Here is a 21,893-nt window from a genome sequence, read left to right on the forward strand (position 1 = left end):
ATTTAACCTAAACATTAAAACCCTAATTAAAAACTAGCCCCTTTGAAAGAACCTAAAGATTTATGATAGGGGCAGAGCAACATAATTTTCTAAAGGCCTGAACCCCAAAACATTGGTGCAGAAAAACCAGCATCAAATGTCTTTGCTCCACAATTAAAAAAACAAAACACAGTAGTGAGTAACAGTTAAAAAGAAATGGTTTCTTTTGTAAATCCCCCAAATTTAAAAACAAATTTCTTGAAATAAATGAGACGTTAGACAATTCATTCAAATTATTACACCAACATAAGTAATGTGTCGTCTTGTCTCTTTTGTTCATATTCAACATAAACGCACAAACTATTGCAAACGACAAGAGGTTCTTTCCCTGCTCTCTTTTTTCATGTTTTTGTAACAAATAAATTATAATCAATTTGATTTGAAATAATCATTAGTTTTGGTTTGGGGGTCGTGCGAATTTGTGTTTTGATGCATTTAAGTTTAAAGGTAATGTTCGTTGATATGCATTAATTGGAATGTGCAGGGTTCAGTTTTTCATGTTCTTTTCAACCTACTTCTAAACTGTGCCAACTTTGAACGTTGGCGGAACTTAAAAATGATGTTTCCTATCACAAAGAAAAAATTAATGTAAGGATATAACTGTTCCTTATATGACCCAAGGATGGAGCTGCCTTAAACCAAACTTACAGTGGAGGTTGACAAATCGTTGCTAAAAGTAGTGTCCAAATTCACCCCATAAACAAAAAGTCTTCCTGGATTTGAGGTTATCCACCCCCACTGAAGTACATGTTTGGTAACTTGAATTTAGGGGAAACAAAAAGTTTGAAATTTAAATTTAACATAAATTGTATGATAAAATACATATGAAATAATATTAATATTTATGATTATTTTTTAAATTTGTGATTTCGAAATAAAATGCAGGAACTAAAAGATAAAGAAAGGGATGTTTTGTAAAATGCTAAATGTCACAATTCGAGCCAATCTGTCAGGTTGTATTATGAGAATACAAAGTCAAATTGTTCTCTTTAGGTTTTTTTTTTTTTAAATTTATTACAGTAAAAAAAATGTTATTATTAGAGTAAATAGAAAGTGGAAAACGAATGAGAGATGGGAGATTTTTTCTTTTTAATTAGAGTTTTTACTCTATGAACTGATTAGATCAATGTTCAAATAAGTTGAACCAATCAAATCAAAAATCGAAAACTGAAAAACTGATGACATTGAGAAAAGCGAAAACCCTATGCATGAAAAGGTACCTGTTATTGCCATAACCATCAAGTGCTTCCACATAAAACAAATCCATATTGTATAAACTACAAAGATTAAAGACCAAAAGGAGAGTTTACGAAGATGGCCGGCAATTCCGAGGTTAAAACAAGATGACCTCCGTAGATAAAAGCAATTCTAAAGCATTGCTTTAAGGATATCATCGGCACTAGAGACGGTAAATTCTCCTCCTTGTTCAATATTCGCAGCTTTCACCTTGAGGTTGTCAACCAAGAGAGCGAACCTCTTGGAACGAGTGCCCAGCCCTTTCTCGCTTAGGTCAAGTTGAAGGCCCAGAGTATGGGTGTATGTTGCCGAACCATCCGCCAGGAACTTAACATCCTTGTTCTCCGGGTAAGTTTTGGCCCATGCCTTCATCACGAAGGGATCATTCACTGCAAAATTCAAGACCCAATTCACATTACTGGATTTTACAAATGCTGTAAACCATCAAAACCTTACCCAAGTCTTCAAACCTTTCAAATAATTGAATTTCTATTGAAAAGTCTAAAGCCAAATCTTGTAATCAGTATAGGAAGCTTGATTTTTTTTTTTTACCAAATAAACTATAAATTTTACTATTACTAGGTACTTTTCAAAGAGAATGTTATCTAGTGATATATTTTAATTATTCAAGGATTTGGCGGATAACACCAGTTAGAGAACTTTTTAGGGACTAGTTGGAGATTATTTATTTACTGGTATTTTACAAAACGCTTTTACATTGGAGCACTATTTTTGTTAAATTCAAGAAGAAGCGTGTTTAATTGCAATTTTCTTTACTTGAACATAACCTTAAGGCTACCGAATAGTATTTCTTAAGGAATCGCCTGCTGAGCACCTTTATGGATACTATTATTGTTGTAACAGGTAATATCCTCCTAGGAAGTAGAGGATTGAGGAAGCCATGAGTAACTTAGAAATTGTATAAAAAAGGTCCTAAAAACTAAGGACGAAATTATGAATTTGGTATAAATGGCCTAAAACAAAATTATAGCAATTTAGGGGGTCAAAGGTAAAAAAATATATATATTTAAAAAAACTTAAATTAAATACTTTATAACTAAAGGGAATTGCAATTGATATCATACGGAGCAAAGCCACTACTAAAGACCTTTTGTCAACCAAGAAATAATTTAACGTTCTTTTAAATTACAATTATATCAAACCAATTTCAATTAAAATTAATCATTTTTGAAAACGGGAATCGACTTTTGAAAACGAAAGTTAGGAGTCGCCATCAATCCTTTTTTGAGGTGTAATTGGGCCACCTTATAAAACATTTTGGTCCACGAATTTTAAGAAAACAGGTTCGGGAGTCGGTTACATACGAGGAAGGATTAGCACCCTCGACACGCCCAAAATTGGTGCTTAATCGATTAATTAGTGTCTTAAATGTTGAAAATTAAAGATTTGGACGGGGTTCAAAATGCGATCCTCCTTTTATTGACTTTTAAAACATTCAGGTAAGTTAAATGTGTATTAAAGACCATCTCACCTTGAGGTAAAACATTACATCCAATACGTTAAGACACAACATTTTTGACCCTCAAATGTGATCTTGCCTTTAACGTGCGTTTTAGCTTTAAGAGGATATTCGAATATTCAAAACAAACAAAGAAAGCGAAACCCAGTACGTTAGGGCACGATCCTTTGAATTCTTTAAATACCGAACATTGCCTTTATTTTGAAAATTTTTGAGAGTGAACCGGTAAAAGGATATTCTGATATTCAAAACAAACAAAGAAAGCGAAACCCAGTACGTTAGGGCACGATCATTTGAATTCTTTAAATACCGAACATTTCTATTATTTTAAAAACAATTGAGAATAAATCTGTGAATAAATGAATTTGGGCAATTAAAATTTAAAAAAACGAAAATAATGGTATGTCACATGCAAATAACATTACCATAATAAACTAAACGATGCATATTAACAATAAAACATAGTAGCAAAAAGGTTTATTGACAAATAATAAAATGGTAGTGATAACATGTTAATAATGGTACAAACAAAAGAAATAAAAACAATTATATAAATATATAAAACAGAAGATAATAGGAAAAAGGATTCCTAATAATATACATATTAATAATAAGAAAATAGTCGAAATAAACAGAGTATAATTTTAAAACGGGATCTTCAAAAATAATAGTTGTATACGTATAATTAGGAAAAATAATTTAAAAAACAAATAATAAATACACAATATACAATATACAAGTAGAACAATATGGAATCAATAATAAAATATATATATATATATATATATATATATGAAACAATTAATAACGTTATGCGTGCATATATAAAAATAATTTTAAAAGTATTTGAATTTAATATTGTAGTAATTTTAAAACAAAGAAACATAAGTATATGGTAAAACCTTAGGAAATTATATGCATAGGTAAAAAAATATTTATTTAATATATTAATAAAAACAAATAGTACGAACTATTATAATAGTAGAATATAATAAATAATATTAGTAATAAAATAATATTAACTATTAACAAAAAAGTATAATAAAATAGTAATAATAAAAATAATAATACTAAAAATAATCAATTTTATGGTAAAAATGTCCAAAATAATCGAAATAGGGCTTAATTGAATTAAAAAATGAAATTCTAGGGTGAAAACATAATAACAAGGAGATAAGGGGACCAAAATGCACACGCGAGTAAGGAGAGAGGGGTCTGAGGGCAAATTTCCCTACCCTCCAGTGTGTTGTGTTTAAAACGGGACTAAAACGCGACCAAATTAAAATATTCGGGCCCAATTGTAAATAACAAAACTCAAAAGGGACCCAATTGTAGACGACCTCAAAAGCGAAAGGACTGAGGGTGCAAATAAACCCTCAGTCCAAAAACACGCAGATCCTAGGCCCTAGGTCGGGTCAAAATCGGGTTGGCCCCAAAACGACGTCGTTTTGGGGCCATTTTGAAGGCCATGAAACGACGTCGCTTCACCTAAGTATAAAATGCAAAAAACTTTGAAAAAATTCATTTCTCTCTGGTTTTTAAAAAAAACTAACCCCCTATTTCTTTGTTTTTCTCTCTGCAGTCTTGGAATTCCATGAGGGCTCCTACCGCCACCTCCGCCAAATCACGCTAGCTAGCCGACAATGTGTGTACGACGGCCGAAAAAAGGTAATTTTTATTTTTTTTTTATTTTTTTTAAAAAGTATGTATACGTATATGTTAAAAAAATGAATAAATAAATATAGTTAACAAAACGGAAAAAAGAAATAGACCTTAGAAAATAAGGTTTTTGCTTGGTTGCCCGGATTGTTTGGACTGTTTCGGTGTGTTCTCTTGCACTGTTTTAGTATTCAAAATACTGATTTTGTATTCTCTATTCATAGACAAAAAAAAAAAAAGGTCCTCTTTACAGTGTTTTTCGAAGGCTTTTATAGCCCTTTTTACAAATGTTTTGCTACTGTACGTTTGTAGGTATGGCGAGGATCACGGAGCCCGTGGGTTGCGCGAGTAACGGCGTACGATGCGGAGGTGGGTAGCAGTGTGTGGGAGGGGGACTGCTTCGGGTGTGCAGCGCTGGAGAGATGTTGCTGCTAGGGTTTTTTCATTAGGTTTAGGTGGGTTTTGGGGTATTGGGTTATTGGGTGTATTGGGCTTAGAGATTGAGTTAGGTTTAATTAGTTAATTGTTTTGGGTTTTAAATGTATTGGGCCCTGGGCATAAATTGGGCTTAACAATTATTTATAGAAGGTTAAAAAGAATGATTTGATGCTAATTAAATATTCAATCAAAACAAAACCGTATAAAATTAGAAAACAATATTAAGGAACAAAAAATTACCGCTGATGCAGATAATCTCATTAATACCCTTGGATTTAAACTCTGCAGCTTTCTCGATGAATCCAGGCACATGTTTCAAGCTGCATTTACACCAACTCAAAACTCTCCATAAAAGTATCCGCTAGAAGAAAAATTTTAAAAATCGGCTCCGTTGATCGGATAAAGACTGTTAAAACACGATAAGAAGATTCTTCTTTTGCTCAGAAAAAGGTGCATGCATTAGATGAAATCAAAATAAGTCACGCTACAAGATGGAGCCTGATGCTTCCAGCAACAAAATAGATTTTAAACATTCAGGCGGATCTCTGCAAATACAAAATAGAGAATTACTAACCTGCAAGTAGGGGTAAAGGCACCGGGAACGCCAAAAAGGATAACCTGTTTACCGGCAGCGAGGGAGTGTATGGAGACCTGCTGGAGCATGTCCTCTGCGTCGAAGTAGGAGAGAGTACCGTCCGGGAGTGAGTCGCTGACAGCAATCGGAGCCATTGGATAAAAATTGAAGGTGATGATGAAAGTCGGTTGATAAGGCAGTTGATCGGAAAGTGATATATGAAGGCTCGGAGGAAAATATTTATAGGGTTTTAGTCCTTTGATGGCGCTATCAAATCGTCCAAGCAACGTAATAAGAAGCTTCAGAAGTGTACTGAAATATCCTTTTGGTGTGGTTGACTTTGTTCACGAACTGCCCGCTCGAAATATTAAGGTTGCATATCTCATTATTTTGAATGTGTCAACTAATAATTACGCAAAATATTTGATTTCAAATCCAAACCTGATTTGGAGAATATTGAATATTGAAAATTGAAAATGACACCTGAAATAATCTAATAAAAGATACCCAAATTTAAAACAAAACAAAACAACCTTGAATCAACTTTGACTAGGTAAAAGTTTCTTGATTCTAAGCATTCAACCATTACACTCAATTATATCAACAGGTAGTATTAAAATCAACCACACATGATTTAGATAGGCCTGAAATCTCAAATTTTGCAAGGCCTGAAGCCACAATTGTTATGCACAGAACAATGAAACCAGACAAACAAAAAGGTATTGGACTACCAGGTCATAGATGACATTTCATTAGAATATCATCAATGACTGTCTATGCCTTGGATTCTCCGTTGCTGCATTCAGTTCTTTTTAACATTTTGGGTCGTCCTATCCATCAGAATCTTATGTTTGCCACCTTGTTGGTGACAAGGTTAGGTGATTGATCCTCCCTGCCGCTACTATGACTTGGGAAGAGTTCAGGGACAACATGAAACTGGAAAAAGATCATCAATACAAACTACTACAGCAGCAATAAAATTTTTATTGCAATTCCACCCAAAGTATAATACCAGTTGAAGCAGCTATCGAAGATCCACTCGATTGTTCAGGTTGCCAAAATGGTTAGGACATGGTCAAGCAACATGGCCTAGTGCCTCCAGAATAACACAAAAGCACCAGCTCGGCTGGTGCAATTACAATATCCTATCTTATCAGTAATTTCTATTGCTATTAAAGTTTCAACCACAAACAAGATCATATATATGATGTGTAACATTTCATAATATCTGTGATTAATACCTGACTAAAATTCCTCAAGCAACAAGCTAGGAGTGAAAACTCAGTACCTGGAATATAAGCTCCATGATAAAGCTTTGTAATTTTCAATCAAACCTATATTTCCTGGTAAAGTATATGAGATCACATATGGTAATTTTCTCTGATTGTTCTCATGCATATTGTCAATCTCTTTTTGTTCTACTAAATAGTAATCAACAAAGGAAATTTAACAATTAGCTTTATGACTGATCCTAGTGAAGTTGCAAGAACTCAATCAAGTATGAACCAACAAGAAAGTCCTTGGAGCAGGCAAAAATTTTCAAATCAAAGGGGTAACAAGTTTGCTCCTACGGAATTGAACTTTTTTTCATTATTCACTAGGTGCAAGATCATTGTGCTTAAATGCTCAAGGCTGCAACCTTCTCAAATGTCTCATTAGCATAACAAATCAAACTGTAAATTCATGTTAGATTGTTTAGACATCTTGACATCAAGATGGAGTATTATCCAGAAAAGCATGTTCTTATCTAAAATGACAAGGAAATGGCTCCAACAAGTTGGCAAAACTATACTTATCAATCAATTTATCTAAAACATGGTAGATATGGCAAGCTATATATACCTGAAGAGAAAATTGAACTTCTCCAAAACATATGGCCTTCCAGAAAAACTAGAACCTCCTAAACATACAATCATATGGACCAGTTAGACCGAAGCACAAGGGCCAGGGTTTGGGTACTTCCACTAACTACATATGCAACTCCTGGTTTCAAGCTAAATCTTTTACTTGGGTTAAATTTTACGTAGGATTCAACCTGAAAGTGGCCCCATTTTCCTGGACCTTCAAGAATTCCACCTAGACTTGTACCCCAACCATACCCATCTTCAGAAGAATCAGAGAAATTAACAGCCCATTCTAAATGTTCTGGATTTGCTTGTTTCATCTCAATCCAACCAGAAAGTCTTTTGTATTCATCAAATTCTGAATCCAGCTTCAGGGCAATAGATCCAAATTCTGGAATGTTTGGTGTCAAAGGTGGAGCAGATGCCTCAACCCTTGAACCAGCATCTCCAAAAGGCCTAGAAAATCCAACTGGAATAGCAAAGGCTCCAAGATGGACGTTATGACCTGCTAATTTAGGCCCTCGGTGAAGGCCTAAAAGTGAAAGTTTCAATCCTAATGGAAGTAGACAAACAACTTGTCCAAAAGTACTCAAGCAATGTCCATTTCTAAATCCAGATATTGATTGAGCTAAGGAAGCGATGACATTGGACATTCTCACAGTCACCCCAATTGCACCTCCAGTTTGTTGATGCAACATGGGTGGCCCCAATGATAAATCAGTGAGGCCCTTTTCCTCCTAAACAACACAAAAAGAAACAGGTTGATACAGAAAAAAAGAGTTCAAGAAAACAACAAAAACTTAAAAAGTTTATATCAATTATGGAGTCTGATCAGTAATTAAAGTAAAATTCACATGAATAAGTGCAACTCTATAAAATGGAATGAACAACACATGGTTTGCAAAATTCAATTCAAATTGCAATGGCTAAAACTTGAAACACCTGGGTATAATGGGAGGTCTAGTTAATTGTACCTGAAGGGAATAGTCCGAGGCGACATCTAGATCTTTAACCTGAGCTCCAATTGGAATTGCAAAGGCGGAAAACTCATTAGCAGCATTTGCTTTATAAAACAACTTAGATAGGGAAAGTGGAGTTTCAAGTACATCACCATCATTACTCGCAACCCTTTTCTGATTAGCCACGAATTCAATCCCAACAGAATCTTTATCCCCAACAGCTGTTTCAAATCTAAACCTGGTATCAACCCCAGTTTTAATTCCTGCCCGACCAATCCCACCCCAGTGTTCCTCATCAACCCTGGACATAAGCAATACGGCTCCGATAAAATCAACTTCCCCTCTCAAAACGGTACTTGATTCTTGGAATGGGTTCCCCTTGGATGATTTGTAAAATGAAAATAAACGTTCCACTTTGTCTTGTCTGTCTCGGAGTTTCATCAAGTCTGAAAATGATTCTCGTTGTAGCCGCTTCAAGATTTCAATCTTTAAACCAACCAAAAAAAAAAACAGAACAAGATAGGCTAAATATCAGTAGAAGAAAACAGAGGAAAAGAAAAAAGAAATAGTAAAAAAAAAGGGGGGGTGGGACTTATCATACAGGATTGCGGCGAGATGAAGATTCACGGCCTGTAACCAAGACTTCAGCGAACCCTTTTAGTTTCTGCACTGCTAAAACTATAGAATCCATTTTCTGCTAGTTCCTTTCGTGGGGTTTTTCCCTTTTTCTATTTATGAACAAAATTGTTCTATTTGAAAAGTGAGAGCGGCAAGATTTGTTCGTGGGCTTTTATCGATGGTGGGTTAATGTTTCATTTTCAATGATTTAATAATTGAGAACTTATTCAGTGTTTTATTTAGTATTATAATCACTTTATTTTGGTAAAAATTATAATCACTTCAATATCTCATCAAATATTAAATTGCCATTTCCAGAAATTTTGGAATTTTCATCCAATAATGCTAAGGATCCGGACAAATTTACAGTATTCATTTATATGAATTTATGTATGTATGCAGTACAATGCTAAAGAATTACAAATTGTGACCAAAACTTACAATTCAACTTGATGCAAGTCAAGAATCAAATCATAGAACGAATGACAACTTGCATGCAAATTACAAGAACTTTTCTTTTCCCAAGGGATCTCAAAGGGTATAAACATTTCCAGTGGAATTATTCTGCTTCTATTGTTCTATAATCAATGTGTTCTCCATACTTTACAAGCGTTTTTCCTTAAATCATTTTTCCAGCTTTTTAACTCCATCCCCATGCCTGCAGAGCAAATAAAGGTTTGGCAATTAATCCAAAGGATTCAACTTCAATGAATGTTTGAAGTTTGAAGAAGAGGAGCCTTTTTTTTTTTTACCTGAATTCGGCCTTCGGAAGTTCCGGTAACTAAAACTTCCTCATTGGGATCAAGACTCATGCAAAGAACTTTACCATTAGTTCCCGTTTGCAGTATTTCAATTCTAGTTTGTTTTTTGAGGTCCCAAACTTCCACAATTCCTCCTTTGCATCCCAAGTATACCAGCTCTGAGCTTATTACCATAGACCTCACTTCTGAAGTAGTTGGCAATGATCCCATCATGTTATAATTTGTAGTGCTCCAAATCTTTGCAGGAACAAAAAAAATTAATAGAAGGTTAAAAAGCCGTTGCTTGTCATAAAAATGAAGATGGAAGGGAAGGGATAGCAGAAAAGAGAAAAGGTACCTTCACAGCTACTCCATCCAAGGCAGTACTGGCTGAATATACCAGTCCATTGTGAACCTGGAGTGCATGGATCGGATGTGCTTTGCTTAGTAATTTTCTAGAACCACTTTGAATGGTGCTTAGTGTTCCAGATGCTAAATCAAGTTCCTGAAAAATAAGATTTCTTTTCATTAAGATACCAAAAATGACTGAGAAAAAGGGTGTCCAGAAGCTGGATGCTTTTTACCTGGATACTATTATCATGGCATCCACAATATAATCTTCCACGGTCAAGAGCCAAGCACTTGATGTATTTATTTTGATTCAATACTTTTGATTGTCCATTCCATGCATGAACCTGAAAAGGGTAAGGAAAAAGGCTTAAACTCCATTTTTCCCCTTGAGATGCCGAAAGGTAAGAGAATGAAGTATGAAATGATCCTATTACCTTGACACCAGCTCCTTGGGGAATGAAGCATGAAATGCTGTTGGCAACAACTAAGTTATGGACCTGATCCTTCATGTCATGTACTTGTACACAATGTATTTGTTCATTGCCAATGGACCAGACCTGCACATTACAAATAGAATGCATAAGTCTAGCCCTTCATTGGATGTAATCTAGAAGCAACATAAGAGCATACATACCCTTGTAGTTTTATCAAGTGAACCACTATATAATCTTTCCCCAGATTGTAGAACATACAAGCTTGTAATAGCCTTGGTATGTTCTCTAATTTCTTGGACAAGATGAAGAATGCTGTCTCTACTAGCCCAGACCTTCAAAAATTAGAACAGTAAAAACTCTAAGTTTGATAACCTCCTGTCACTGGAATTAAGAAACTTAATAGCAGAGCTGAGGGTTACCTTTATAGTTCCATCAGAATGGCCTGAAAAGAATTTGTCTTTGAAACTAACAATTGACAACACTTCTCCATTTTCAGCAGAGTCTACTTGAGCTAGTTCTTTATGATTCCATAATTCCTGTAGCACAACAGAAATCGATAAGTTTGCTTCGATACTTTCAAGTTTCACCCTTCTTTTTAATGGAACTATTGATTTGGAAGTTTAACATTACAGCACTGGAATCTTGTCCTTCAGAGAGAAGTTTCATGATTTCAAGTGCCAGCGAGGAAGATTTTCTGAGTTCTCTTAGACCTTTCAAAATGTGCTTCATGTAGGAAGACAGATCACGCAGTCCCTCTGAATTTCAGATAATCTTGCATGGTTAGCTAGCATTTAAAGCATGTATGAATAGATCTTTTTTACTGCAAAAATTAGAACCTACCAGGGTCATGAATGAAGCTTTTGAGAGCCAACAAGGAAAGAGTTCTGTCTTCAATGTCCTTTGAAGACTTGAATGTTGATATAAAGTGCTTGAGTAGGCAGACTCGGGCAGCTCCTCTTATTCCGGTGTCTGGAATAACGCCAAGCATGTATACTAGCCATGTTGCTGCCACAAAGCAAGTGGAACATAGCTCTGCTGATTTGCTCTTTAGCCCTTCTGCTAAAGCTTCAAAAACCAAACCAAATTCATGACTTACTAAAACAAACGCTGTTTTTCTTTCCCAAGCATCAGCTGCCTTCTCTTCTTCCTGTCCATACCATTTCAATCAAAGTGACAAAAAGGAAAAAAAAAAAAAGAAAAGAATGAAAAGCAAGTAATAGGTGCAATATACGAAACTAGAAAAATAAAACTCACAGATATATCTTCAAAGTCTCCAGGATTGTTGTGTAGCTGCTCCATCCGCATGAGCTTTCTATAATTTTTATCAAGTCCGGCACGCTTTAGAAGAAAAGGCCGTGCGAGGGGCTTCCCCGAGGTAGTGAATCTTCCCTGCAGTGATACAATTGTCTCTGCAGCTGCAATTTGAGCAGCTGGGAATTCTGAATTTCTGAGGCATGAAATGAGAGTATCTATCGCCTCTTCGCGGTAAATACTCATCTTTCTTGGCTCAACCTGCAGAGCAAAATAGTACTTATTACTGAAATGTAACAATATAAGCTATTGTGAAAGCCTAGAAAGCTTATAGAGACAGATCCAAACCAGGAGATCAAGTTGGAGTAGAAGACCAGCCACAATAGGACTCTGGTCTTGAAGTGTTGTCTGTAAATAAACTAGGAGAGCATGCATTGTACTAAAAGAACCTTCATCCCTGATAATGTTGAGAATTTGCTCATTGAATGTCCTCCTGGGGAAAACTTTATAATCAGATTCCATTCATGCAAGTATTGATTCAATTATTCATCAGCAAGGAATGTGAATGTACCTGTTTAATTTGACTAACTCGGAAAGAAAGTAAACTATCTCGAATCGTTCTTCATCCCTTGTGGCCATGAAGTTTTCCAGAACTGGTGCCAACTGAGCTTTATCAGCTATGGTGTTTCTACATTTACCATCTTGTTGTATGCATCTTCTCAAGATACCAACTGCAGCAAGCCTCTCAACTGCCCATTCAGCTTCCAAGCTACCAACAATTCTTTCAATCACTTTTGAAGAAACAATTGTGCTGATAATGGAAGCTACAACGTTCTCTTCATTGCTCTGTAGAATTTGTCTCAATAATAGAATTGAAGCTGTTTTTGGCTTCAAACACATTTTAAACAAATCATCAGCTCTCCCTTTTATAACTGATATGAGGGATTCTACTACATCCATCTCCACGAGGCCATTGATTGAAGGCCTTAAAAGATATATAAGCACAATTGCCTCTTCCATACCTTCCTTAAACAGAGCAACAATACGTTGGACATCGGAGTCGACTCGAGTTAATGTATGGATCACAGTTTCATCTCTTGAACCCAGTTCACACAGGAGAAAAAAGGTGGCTTTCAGCACCTGGAGGTCCACTGAATTGAAAAGGATCTCCACAAATCCATTGATCACTGCCGGTTTTGAGAGCATAGTTAGAATATCAGGCTCTATATTCATGTTTTGCCAAAACGTCTCTATTTGAAGAACAGCCCTCTCCGATTCCTTGAGAATTTCAGACATACAAAGACTGGTAATCGCTTGGCGTAACTTATTGATGGTTCTATCCATGTTGGCTTGGCTTATGACACTATTAGGAGAAGTTGAAGGAGGAACCTCTGGCTTCACCATTCGCTCATGATGATCAGTTTCTACAACTTGCTGATTCTGGGACAGATGCGGGGGGGTTGCACCCGGATTCTTTTCTTGCCAGCTCGCTATGAGCCTCTTGAGTACATAATTCGTTTTAGGCAACTGAGTACTATGAAGACTCTGACGGGTGATGGGGCACGTCGAGTTTCCCCGATCCAACCATTCCTGGATTGCTCGACGCTCATAAGTCTGGCCTGTTTCAAGGGTGACTGGGTCATCAAACAAATGACTTGTGATGGGGCAAACAAAATCCTTGGGGGGTGTATGTTTTCCAGTGCCAGGAGGGTTACCATTATCCGCCATTAGATAATGAGGAGACCTGATGGAGATACCAGAAAGTCAAGTAGACAATATGTAAAAGACGATTGCTAATCAAGTTTTTTTTTTTTCCAATATTACTTACCGACTGGAATCAGCAAAGACAGGCTGCTTCTGTTTCCGTGTCGGACTACTTCCATGTTCCAACAATGCACTTTCTTTGTCATTTTCCTACAAAGAAGACAAACATAATATTTTACAAAACTATAAAATAAATAGCCTTGTTATTTCAGTCCAAGGGTGGGGATTTGTTTTTTTCTTGTTTGTAACGAGTAGATTACCTCGATATCGGCATCAGATTCCGATGAACAAGAGTTGGGTGAATTGTCTTCGGAAAGAGACTCCATTTCAGAATCAGAAATTGAAGTGGGCGATGTTGTCAGTGTCCTAGAATTTTGTCTTTTAAGGACATTTACAGACACTCTTTGAGGATAAAACGGTGGAGACTTGGATTTGCTGCTACTGCGAGAAAATTCAACTGATCTTTCTCCTTCAGCCCATATTGGCTGCATGACAGCAACAAACAGGACTAAGCAAAGATTTGTCAAATTGAATTCATATTTCAGACACTAAACTACGCTTTTCACACTGAAAAGTTATAACTTATTATCTATCCATGAACCCAAAATGGCAAAGAATTATTAACCCATTTTCAGATCGTATAATTTTTAATTTTTGAAACAAGAAATGGAAATCACTTTTTTTTCCTGCAAGTTGGAAGTAGCAGTCAATTGAAATAATCCAATCAATATAATAAATAAATAAACATTTTAAAAAATGGGGGTAATTAGAAAACCAAGGTTCAGCCATAATATTTCCAGATTAAAGAAGCTTTCAAGGGGTCCACTGTCAATGGTGTTAGCCTATTATTATGCCACACCAATACAATAATAATCCTCCATGCATTGCGGTCGAACAAAAGCTTACATTGAAAAGTGGATTTAAAAACAGTAATATAATATAAACTATTAAGCAAGTCTTGTTTTCTTTTTGCACAAGCATACTGTATTTGCTTGACTGATTCAAAGATAATATAATAAGCCAAACTGTCAAAACACACACACTGCAACGGAAAAACGCGGTCAGGAACTCAGGATACACTTATGAAATAAATAAATGCATATATATATACGAACAAATGAAACATGGACTTGAATGTGTCAAAGAAAATTCACCAGTTTTGACCAAAAATGAGCAAATTTAGGGTTACCATTCAAGTCTATAGTTTATAACTATAGCTAAATATGAACAGGTCATGAACATTAAATAAAATCAAGGTGTTGATTAATTAAAAGCTACAGCAAAATATATTACATTATACCGTCCGTTTTTCAATCCAAGTTCCTTGGCTTTGACGTTGTCATCATCTTCTTCACGATAGTCTACTTCTTCACTTTTCTCTGATTGCTTAAACACCAAATCCGGCGGATTAACGGATCTGTTTTCATCATTATTTGCTAGAATCTCTTTGAAATACTTAGCGAAAACCCTGCAATTCTCGTCGAGAACCTCTTCGTAATTTCTTTCCAGTTCTTTCAACTCCAAAGCTTGATCACCACTCATTTTCGATAGCAATTTAGACCATGGAACGACCACCGAAACATCACTTATGGAATAATCGTCTGTATCGTGATTCGCATTTTGCGATAAGGATGACAAAATGGTCGATCTTTGTTCGTTGAACCGTTGAAGAACGGGTAGGAAATGAACGAGAAAGAGGTCTTCGAAAAGGGTGGGTGCTAGTTCTGATCGAGCTACTGAAGGGTCTAAATAGAAAACTTGTAGAAGACTAATGGAGGAATTGATGGGTTGGTTTGACAAAGCGTAAATGAGAGATAGGAGGAAAGAAGAGAAGGTCGTTTCGGGGTAGGAAACGAGGAGCTTTTCAGCAACGCGGAGAGAGGAGGATTGGATGGCGGCGTTAGATGTGGAAATGGCGTTTTCTAGAGTTTCGGCTGCGAGCTTTAAGGGTTTGAGTGTGATTTGATCGGAGGGCAAAAGCTTGCAACGTAAGGTAGAGAAAATTTGACGGCGGATGTCGGACTGGGATAGGATTTCGGAGGTGAAGGAGGTAGTGTGATGGAGGATTTGGGTTGACGTAGTGGCGATGGTTCCCATGACGGTGCGGTGGTGATATTGCTTAACCGTAACGGTTATGTTTTGAGTAAAACGCTCAAAGTGAGGTTTTAGATACAAGGGATGATGATGATGATATTAACCGAAATACCTAAATCTTTGTGCTGGCGCGAAGACAACAGAACGCCCTGTGAAAATGACCGATTAGTCCTTTGTCATTTAAACTTTAGTGCTTAAAAATGAAGATTATTTATGCAATACAAAATAAAAGACAAAGAAGAAGAGCCCCCCTCTTTGCCGCCCAGGCCGGCCTCACTGCAACGAGGTTCTAGCGTACGGAGACTGCTTCCAATCTCGGGCGCTGAAGCAGGTTCTTCCATTTGTGTCAATGATCAAAGCACGAGACTCGGAATGTTAGATATGGGCTATAAAAAAAATGGATTAAGATTCCTTCGTTGGACTTGGAATTTTCTCGCATATATGTCATGTCTCAGCACTTCAGCCGATTGCCTACATTGCATTAGTTCTCATTTAATTAGTATTATTGGTTAAAGATCAATCAATAATGCAGGATTAAAGATTGGGTCATACAGAAAGTTAATGATAATTTATTAGTGTAGCAAGTTGCTGCTGTTTTTGATTGAGCTGATGAATTCAGCTTGTCGTCTTCACTGCTTACCCACAGCCTTTAACCGATTACATTTGTCCATATATTTATAATATATTGCCTTGCCTGTTATCCAAAATGGGACGTAGAGAATTTATAATATCCTTTACCGTACAAGTTGAAACCCGTATAAAATTATACTTTTTACTATTTAACTTTGATTAGAATAGGATTTTTCAACCCTTAAATAGATGTAGTAAAAACTTTTTTGTATCATTCGTTTTTCAACATTAATCAATTTCTTCTTCTTTACTCCTTTACCCATGATTTTTTTTCAAATGAGTTTCCACATTAAATTTATGTTTTTTTTTCCTTATTGCTTTGCTATCGTTCTACTATCATTATTGACATTTACTATAACAGCAACCTTTGCGATTCCAATTGGACCTTAGAAAACCAAAGTTATTCTCCTACCAGATCCATTTACAAATTAATTAATCTGAAAACTCTACTACATGCTTCACATAATCAGGTAACAATGGGTAAAGTTTGATGTGCCCATAACAATGGAGAAAATAAATGTATGTATACTTCACTCCAACTCACTCCAACTCGATTGAATACCAATTTATAGGTTCAAATTTCGTTTGAGACTTAATCAAACTATTTAAGATTGAATTCGATTAACCTCATCTATCAACTTTTTGTAATCAAACTCTAACTCAAGATTTATTAAATTTATTTGTATTTAAATATAAACTCGTTTATATTTAAACTATTTCTATAAAATAAGAGTAAATATATAAATTTATAATATAAAATATATTAAAATAAAAATTCTATTAAACTCACAAGTTATTAGAATCAAATATTAAAAAACTTAAATTCAAGTGAATTGATAACTCAAACACCTCTAGCTAATTACATATTTTGCAAACACGGAAATCTCATTTACATGTTAAGTTCTTGGAATGTGATAATAAAGTCAAACACTAATTAAGATTCCCTTCATTGTTAGATGATGGAACTGACAGATCTGAAGCTAATTAATTAAGCGCTAGGGTAGGGCTTCTTCAGGAATCTGGAATGGAACATCAATTGATTAATTTCTGGCTAATACTATTTTAAATTACAAGTCAATTTTGATTTAAAAAAGTCAAACCCGGCTCCTGGAATAAACCATACTAGTATTTCAATGCAGCAGGGTTCTCCAATGGTGTTTTCAGGGTTAATCAAAATGGGTCTCGGAGAGGTGGGTTGGATCAAGAAAGCCGCATGTATCGCTATATCTTTTATTTATTTTGGGCCTATCTAGCATGGGCTTTAAAATTGCCCAAGAGCTTAATAGAAGGTAATAAAGGGACACGTTCCTAGACGTGTATGATGCATTAATTTTGGTTAAAATTGCAAAAAGTCCTTGTACTTTTTATATATTTGAATTTTAGTCATTTTACTTTTTAGATTTCAAAATTATAGTCCAATGATTAATCTTATTAAACTTCTTCTATTAAACTTATTGGTTTGACAGTTTGAAATAAACAAATACTCACTTTGGCAGCTATGTATCAAGAAAAATGATGTTATAATGAATTTACATTTTTAAATCTAAAAAGTTGAATGACTAAATTCTTTAAAACAAAAATAGAGGAATTAAATTTTAAATTGTTGAAGAGTATGGTGGACATTGGCACAATGCAAGTTACCACGCCATGCCAACGTGTAACATTCCATCATGTTGACATGAAATCATGCATGCGCCACATGGGACAGAATCATTCACGCATGACACGTGTTCCGCGTCTTGACAATTCATGTGGAAAAAGAAAAGACTAATACTAATGATTTGTGTTGTTGAACTGATTATGTTCCATCTTAGCTTATGTATGATGATGTATTCATTTTTTTTCTTCTTTCATGTCAAAATTACATACCTAGTCACCTGAATTCTTGTCGCTATCTAAGGCCACTGGATAAACAAATCGTAAGAATAATGTAAACAATACTAATATCTAAACCCTAATTCTTTTATTATGAAAGTATACAGCATAATTCAATAAAAATAATTATTCAAAGAAAATATTTTTTTTGTATATTAATCCATCTTGCTCTTACGTACGAATTATTTATCGCATAAAATTTTGATAAGTTTTACAAATATAAACATGTATCTAATAATGGATAAACCTCATACGTAATATATATATATATATATATATATATATATATATAAATGGTGGGATTAAGCCTCATTAGTAGAAATTGCTAATAATAAAACTTGAAATTGAGTCATTAAAGTTCAAGGTCTCCACCCTTGTCAACTGAACCAATGCCTCGTTATCAAAATTTTATAAAATAAAATAATATGTGCATGGTAAATTTAAGCATATCCAAATTTACAGTATCACAATGCACACAATATGAATATATATATATATATATATATATATATTTGCTGAATCAAATAGGTAAATATATTAAGATAGAAAAAGGGCAATATATTTAATATAATATTTGATGAATTGACGTTCAATATACATCTGGTAATTTCAGTCAAATTCATACTAGTGGATATACATACATAAGTAAACGCAAATAGTTTAGCAGCTAAGCTTAAATCTTAATTTGTAGTAAATTAGAAAGAGAGAGATAGTTCTTACAAATCACAAGGCTTGAGCTAAGCACACAACATGATCGACGAAATACTCCAAAGAAAGAAAGATCTTGTATAGCATCATGAGCAATCAGCCTTAAAACTTTTCTTTTTTTTAATTAAAAAAAATTCGAAGAGTGACTGCTCATGATGTTATATCATTTTTCATCAATGATGAGATCTCTTGTGTTTTTAATCTTTTTTCTTTTTATTTTTTTCTTCTTCTAATAGTTCTAAATAAAGCCTAGTAATTCTCCTATCGGAAAAATCCAGCACCCAGAGCAGGTGGAGGTGCCCAGTAATCAGCTCCATTGTCACCACTCCATACTTCAAGCGTGCATGATACTGGAACCAAGCACAGCCCTCTACTCCTCAGGTCTTTCTTTGCTTCTTCTTTACAATCCTTCAAAATGGCCAAACAAAACAATAAATAAATAACTTTTTTATCATGCATAGTAAATAAGAAAGTAATCTATAAAGCTGAGAACGTCTTTTAACACTTGTAATCTTTATTGGTTATAAAGCTTTTCTCTTTCAAAATTCCCTCCCCCCAAGTTTCATTTTGAGGTAATGGATCCAATAAAGCTTAATTATTACCTGACCAAAACATTTTATGTAATCATTAAGCAATAAATACTATCTTATTTCTCCACATACGCAGAGAGAGATTTTATTTTTATTGGGAAGGACGATGTAGTTTTTTTTCTTACAGATTGTTGTTGTTGGTGCCTCATGTTAGCTGATCCACTGCCCAAGTAAGGTAAGCTGAGAGCCTATTTTCAAGGAGAGGGGGAATTAAATTAATTGTGAGAGGCTGAATGAAACTTTAAACAGTGTGTGTGCTATCACTGTCACTGCTGGTTCATGGTTGTTTGCAAAAAAGAAAAGAAAAACATCACCTCAATTTGACTCTGAAGGAATCTGATGTACCCAATAGCTTCTGACAATACAGACGCTGTGTCAGTCTGCAAAAGAGATAAAATAAAAAAGCATATATTATACACCACACACCATTTTAAACCTTCAAAGTCGTATTTAATGGCTTTCTTTCTGTTTATGTTTCGCTGTGTGTGCTTGAAGTAAAGGAAGAAAAAAAAAAGACCTTCTTTATGGGTTTTCTGCATAAAGAATATAAATGTATTTATTCCATTAATTTCAATCAATCTGCAAAAAAAAAAAAAAATCTAAACTTTTGACCCTTCATTGATTACACCTTATATTATACCTTCCCGAATGGAGAAACTAGCTGGTGAAGTGATGTAATCCTGTCTCCTAATTTTTCCTTCCTCACCTGTTGATAAATAAATTATTTTTGGTCACTAAAATATGTTGCTTCGATCGATAAAAGAATATGTATTTATTGAACATTACCTTTAAGGTAGATTGGGTTGCAGAAGGTTGAACCCTAGGCTTCTTCAATGGCCCCCCTGTTGCAGTGCTGTTACACTACATAGAAGAAGGAAAAGATGAGACTTTTGATTTTACAGCAATCTGCAACAAACCTGGTTTTTTTTTCTTTTAAACACTATTCATATCAACCAGCAGTTTGTACTTTGTACTTTACCAAACTACAACAATAGACTATGAATTTTAATATAAACTTCAAATATATATCAGCAGAAAAATGTTATTTATTCGATTTTGTTTGTTTGTTTTTTTTATTCCTCCCTCTTTCTTACCTCAGAAGACCGATCTGGCTGTGGCTGCCTCCCATGTTCAGCTTTGTTGCCTGAAAAATCCAACATGTTACTGCTGAAACTTGTGACACTGGACTTAGGTGATGAAGCAGCTGACGATATCTGGTGAAACCAAGCTGGTTTATTCGCCTGGTGATGATGAAAATCTTCACCTGCATGTCCATACACATAGCTGCTTGCAGAGTTTTCTTGTTTCACATCCACAACAGAATTAGCATTTGAGACTTGGTGTAACGCTTGAAACTGTCCTATATCACTCCCCTTTTCTTCTTCTCCTACCAATCCACCCCTAAAAAAAAAACACTCGTCAGTAAAATAAATTAAAGATTGAACCCGGTAACATGCATGGTACATATGTATAATACAAAGCTTTCTTAAGAGAGAGAGAGAGAGAGAGTTACAAGAGAAGTTGACTCCATGACTCAGGAAGCTCCTGGTTATTATCATGCCAAGAAGGAACGGGAAGTGAAGAAGATGAAGAAGACGAAGAAGAAGAAGTGGGTGTGTGAGGGAAGAAAGTAGTGGGAGTAGGATGCAAGAAAGAAGAAGGTGCTGCCGCCACCGCCGCTGCTTGTTGATGATGATGAGTTGGTGGGCGCATGGTGTTGATGTTCCACCAGTTAGGGTTTCCGGCCATCAATTGCTGCACTGGTGAGCTCTGCAACACACCTCGGTTCATGGCCTTATGAATCTTATCTAAAGAAGAAGAAGAAGAAGATGATGATCACTAGAAAACTCTCTTTTCCTCCTGGTTTTCCTTTCACTTTCCCTTTTATGAAACTACAACTCTCCCAAAACAAGTGTTTGTAGAAACTTTGAGAGCTCTTCTTCCCACTCCTTATTTATTTATTTATTAAAGGTGTATTTACTTGAAGGAATTTGAATCAATGGAGGTTTTTGGGAAAACTTTGTTTTTTTCTTTCTTTGATTTCTTTATTGCATTGCCTTTTTCTTTCTCCTTTTATTTTATGTTTTTCTTTACTCTCATTGCTTTTTTTTTTTTTGGCCCTGCTTTTGCTTTATCTCAAAGTGGGTCAGAAAAGAAAAAGGTAGAAGCAATTCTCAATTTCTAATTATTCAATAAAACAACCTCAAATCATATTTAAAAGGATTAACCTACATAGCTAATACAACTTTTGGGACACCCTTTTTCATCATGTCTACCCATACCTAATTTGCTATCGATTACTACACATAAAACATATACATTCGTATTATTGGGCAAGGCAGACTTCTTAAGTTTTTATTCACCTATATATGTTATGAATAAATTTTAAAAATAATTCAATTTTTATATTTTTTATCAAATTTAAATATTGTTACCATTTTAATTATGTTTTAATATGTTTAAATTTGAACATTCAATGTTAACAATCTCTTGACCTAATAGTGACGAAAGTATAAAATTATAGGTACAAACAATTGTCCTCTACACCTATTTATAATAAAATTAAACATTCAATTTTTTAATAAATAAATAAAATATAGTTTAATTAA

At 34.9% G+C, this 21,893-nt stretch overlaps 4 protein-coding genes across 5 annotated transcripts; all 4 read right to left on the bottom strand.

Annotated features, from left to right (window-relative positions):
- Positions 1-1,262: 1,262 nt before the first annotated feature.
- Positions 1,263-5,581, bottom strand: LOC108457182 (peroxiredoxin-2-like). The gene is made up of 3 exons (XM_017756087.2): positions 5,427-5,581; positions 5,093-5,172; positions 1,263-1,664 (listed from the first exon to the last, which is right to left on the bottom strand). The coding sequence occupies exons 1-3, from the start codon at positions 5,579-5,581 to the stop codon at positions 1,408-1,410; spliced, it is 492 nt and encodes a 163-aa protein (XP_017611576.1). The 3' UTR covers positions 1,263-1,407.
- LOC108457181 (uncharacterized) lies at positions 4,990-9,051 on the bottom strand. 2 transcript variants are annotated; one of them, XR_008283149.1, is made up of 4 exons: positions 8,831-9,051; positions 8,245-8,715; positions 5,479-8,007; positions 4,990-5,397 (listed from the first exon to the last, which is right to left on the bottom strand). XR_008283149.1 is itself a non-coding variant. In XM_017756086.2 (3 exons), exons 1-3 carry the CDS (start codon positions 8,918-8,920, stop codon positions 7,339-7,341), a joined length of 1,230 nt encoding a protein of 409 aa, XP_017611575.1. In that variant the 5' UTR covers positions 8,921-9,051; the 3' UTR covers positions 4,990-7,338. The 2 variants fall into 2 exon arrangements, 1 of the variants encoding a protein (XP_017611575.1); XM_017756086.2 differs by having other exon boundaries at positions 4,990-8,007.
- A 148-nt stretch (positions 9,052-9,199) lies between these two features.
- On the bottom strand, positions 9,200-15,940 carry LOC108457180 (putative E3 ubiquitin-protein ligase LIN). The gene is made up of 15 exons (XM_017756085.2): positions 14,681-15,940; positions 13,648-13,872; positions 13,452-13,537; positions 12,195-13,367; positions 11,972-12,116; positions 11,627-11,884; positions 11,213-11,519; positions 11,003-11,127; positions 10,792-10,908; positions 10,573-10,704; positions 10,373-10,495; positions 10,172-10,282; positions 9,946-10,092; positions 9,600-9,845; positions 9,200-9,505 (listed from the first exon to the last, which is right to left on the bottom strand). Exons 1-15 carry the CDS (start codon positions 15,482-15,484, stop codon positions 9,488-9,490), a joined length of 4,017 nt encoding a protein of 1,338 aa, XP_017611574.2. The 5' UTR covers positions 15,485-15,940; the 3' UTR covers positions 9,200-9,487.
- A 2,605-nt stretch (positions 15,941-18,545) lies between these two features.
- On the bottom strand, positions 18,546-21,400 carry LOC108454809 (transcription factor bHLH68-like). The gene is made up of 7 exons (XM_017753389.2): positions 20,798-21,400; positions 20,379-20,685; positions 20,071-20,145; positions 19,925-19,990; positions 19,599-19,664; positions 19,410-19,472; positions 18,546-19,102 (listed from the first exon to the last, which is right to left on the bottom strand). Exons 1-7 carry the CDS (start codon positions 21,073-21,075, stop codon positions 18,956-18,958), a joined length of 1,002 nt encoding a protein of 333 aa, XP_017608878.1. The 5' UTR covers positions 21,076-21,400; the 3' UTR covers positions 18,546-18,955.
- Positions 21,401-21,893: the final 493 nt, after the last annotated feature.

This window comes from Gossypium arboreum, chromosome 5, assembly GCF_025698485.1.
Source record: "Gossypium arboreum isolate Shixiya-1 chromosome 5, ASM2569848v2, whole genome shotgun sequence".
Lineage (NCBI taxonomy): Eukaryota > Viridiplantae > Streptophyta > Magnoliopsida > Malvales > Malvaceae > Gossypium > Gossypium arboreum.